At 39.0% G+C, this 2,965-nt stretch overlaps 1 protein-coding gene across 1 annotated transcript in view; it reads left to right on the top strand.

The window, feature by feature from the left end:
* Positions 1 to 295: 295 nt before the first annotated feature.
* The window catches only part of SARC_00308 (hypothetical protein), a gene marked incomplete at its 5' end in the record, with an annotated part of 5,430 nt that continues 2,760 nt past the window's right edge, over positions 296 to 2,965 (top strand). The window contains 4 exons of the mRNA XM_014306035.1: positions 296 to 322; positions 719 to 817; positions 1,262 to 1,349; positions 2,034 to 2,326. Coding sequence (XP_014161510.1) covers positions 296 to 322; positions 719 to 817; positions 1,262 to 1,349; positions 2,034 to 2,326 — 507 coding nt within the window. The remainder of the gene's footprint in view (positions 323 to 718; positions 818 to 1,261; positions 1,350 to 2,033; positions 2,327 to 2,965) is intronic.

The following is a 2,965-nucleotide window of genomic DNA, read 5'->3' as shown; positions in this document are numbered from 1 at the left end:
ATATATTACATATTTCTATATATCTATATATATATATATATATATATGTAAACATAAATACATACATACACACATACATGCATGTATACAGACATACATGCATGCATGCATGCATGCATATATATATATATATATATATATGTATGTAGCTATGTTTGTATGCATACGTATATATATATGTGTGTGTGCGTGTGTGTATATGTATCTATGTATCTATTTATCCATGTCTATATACATTAATATATATGTATCTATGTTTGTGTTTATGCATGTATGTATGTATGTATATATGCCTATGCATCCCGAATCAGGCTTTATTCTGGTACAATATATATAACAGTATATTTGGTGTTTTTCATCTAGACAGTTTTCAATTATAGTATGGGAGTGACTAAACTGTCGAGGTCAACAGGGAAAGAAGTGGGGACGTACACAGCTCACCTGTATACCTCTTTATGGCCTCAGCTTCTTGTTGCAACGGATTGTTATCTACTTTCTCTCTACTACCAGTCACGAGTACGATCAAACGCATGTATTCCTTGTGCGCATGTTTATACAAAACAGAGAAATTCGTTTACATCCTTATCGACCCGCCCTGGTCTTCTCAGAGCCTTCGATGCAGTGAGATTGTTATGCGCATGTCTGTGTACAGTAAAGTTGTTTTTTGACAGTCACTTTGGCTTGTACTGGGCTGTGCAGGACATCCAATCGACCGCAGATTGTCGTTATTCCGCTGGGAACTGGGAATGACTTGGGTCGCACTCTCGGCTGCGGCAACGGTGTGGTTACCTTCAGGGGCGTCATGCATATACTAAAGGTATACACAATCGGTCCTTTTTATTTTTAGGACGTGTATATTACACCCCACCTGATCTACCGTAGGCCTACATGTACACATAATAATTCTACTTTGTTTTTAATTAGCTTAGTGCACTCGGCTCCATTTCCTATGGATTTCCGTAGGCTTTTGCTGTGTGTAGCTACTGCCACGAAATCGAACGTGAGCGATGTTGCCTCCTTCGAGTCGGTATACAGGAACATACATGTACCACGTGAGAAATATAGACTTGTCGGCTTTGGGTATTGTTGCACCGTGTATTTAACCACAACAGCACCCGAGTACGTTTTCGAGCAGGGCTGTACAGAACTTGCTCAGGATTACACAATACTATAACTTGGTTTGAAGATCCCCCTTTTTTTCTATCAAACGCCGAGGTCCATTGTGTGAGAGTTTGCTGAATATATTTTTTGTTTGCTGCAGGGTGTTGGATACTCGCCGGTCGCTGCTGTGGCTTTGGACCAATGGAAAGTCTCTATACAGCAACCAGCCTTAGAGGGTGTCACAGATGGTGAGTGCGCGCCCAGTTACGCCGTATTGTGTTTTGCTCTTAACTATCTTTCATTATATATACGCAAATGTCATTCTGGTCTATGTATTGCTTGGCTGTGCTACAGGAATGCATAGTAATGTGCTAGGCTTTTTTTTGTTGGGTTGTTTATGCTCATGTGTAGCGTCTACCCTTATCTTGCTTATGCTACAAAAGTATACTGTCTGCCACATGTGAGTTTCCGTTGCGCTTGTATTTGATCGAACTCCTGTGTACATTGCTAGAGCCCAAGTTGGAGTGGATGTGTTTTTTTGGTCGCTCTGGGACCATTAGCATGTGCCCTTCCTCGGCAGGGATTAACACCAGGCTCGATGCGTATACGTATACAAGAGTTCAAAGTACAAAGATCGCGCACCGTGTACGTGCATGTACTAGCTGTTGCCATTGGCATTGCGATTGCCTAGTGAAAGTGCAAGCGTCTCAATTCTTACGCACATGCGCGTACTTGGCTTAGCAAAAGCTGTGCATCACACAAGTAAGCGCTTGTCTGCCCCTTCACATTAATGTTAATAGACACTGTCCTGCGAGTGAGTGTATAGTACCATCGAACCCGACATGTACGGGTTAGCTTGGGCACACATGCACCCATACACACACATGCATACGTACTCGCTTCTGAAACACACCCACACAAATCCCACACAGCCCTTACGGTCACCCCCACGGCCTCGGGTGACACGAACTTGCCGTCATGCAGAGTGCGCGACAGCAGGAGCAACCCCGAGCACACTACACGGTACTTCAATAACTACTTCAGTCTGGGATACGATGCACTCGTCGCTCTGAAGTTCCACAACGGAAGGGAAAATCACTCGTTTATGTATAACTTCCAGTATCAGAACTTATTGATGTACGGCATACATGCGCTCGGGACGCTGTGTGATCGCTTGGACTTGCCGGAGGATGTGGAGGTGACTGTGGATGGAAAGAAACTAGAGGTGTGTGGAATGTCTGCATACTTGAGAACTGTCTTCTGAGTGTCTGATTGTTAGAGTGGTTGGATTTTCATTCATTTGCATGCACTAATAGATCCCGTATATTTATATGCATATTTATGCGTGTTCGTGCGAATTTAAATTTATTAATTGTTCGTATAATGTATACATAATTTATATAAGAATATGATTATATGTGTATGTATGTGTATTATATATGCATGTATACGTATATGTGTTGATTTATTTATATATATATATGTATTCGTTATGTATTAATTATATTATATATTATATTATATATATATTTATATATATATATTAATTATATTATATTATATTATATATGTATTTGTATATTTGTATATGTATGTGTGTATATATATATATACATGTGTGTATATATATATATACAAATTTCTGTGTAATGATATCTGTTGATATCTGCCTTTAATTCTTCATAATTTCCTGTATATAAATATAAATATATATATATGTCTGGGTATGGGTATGTGTCTGCGACTATATATATGTATGTATGTATGTACGTATGTATGTATGTATGTATGTATATGTATATGTATATAAATATATATGTATATATGTATATATTTGTAAGTGTGTGTGTATGTGTGTGTGTGG

The sequence above is a fragment of the Sphaeroforma arctica genome, assembly GCF_001186125.1.
Source record: "Sphaeroforma arctica JP610 unplaced genomic scaffold supercont1.8, whole genome shotgun sequence".
NCBI classification, from domain to species: Eukaryota; class Ichthyosporea; order Ichthyophonida; genus Sphaeroforma; species Sphaeroforma arctica.
Note: the sequence above shows the minus strand (reverse complement) of the source record. Positions and strands in the feature narration are given on the sequence as shown.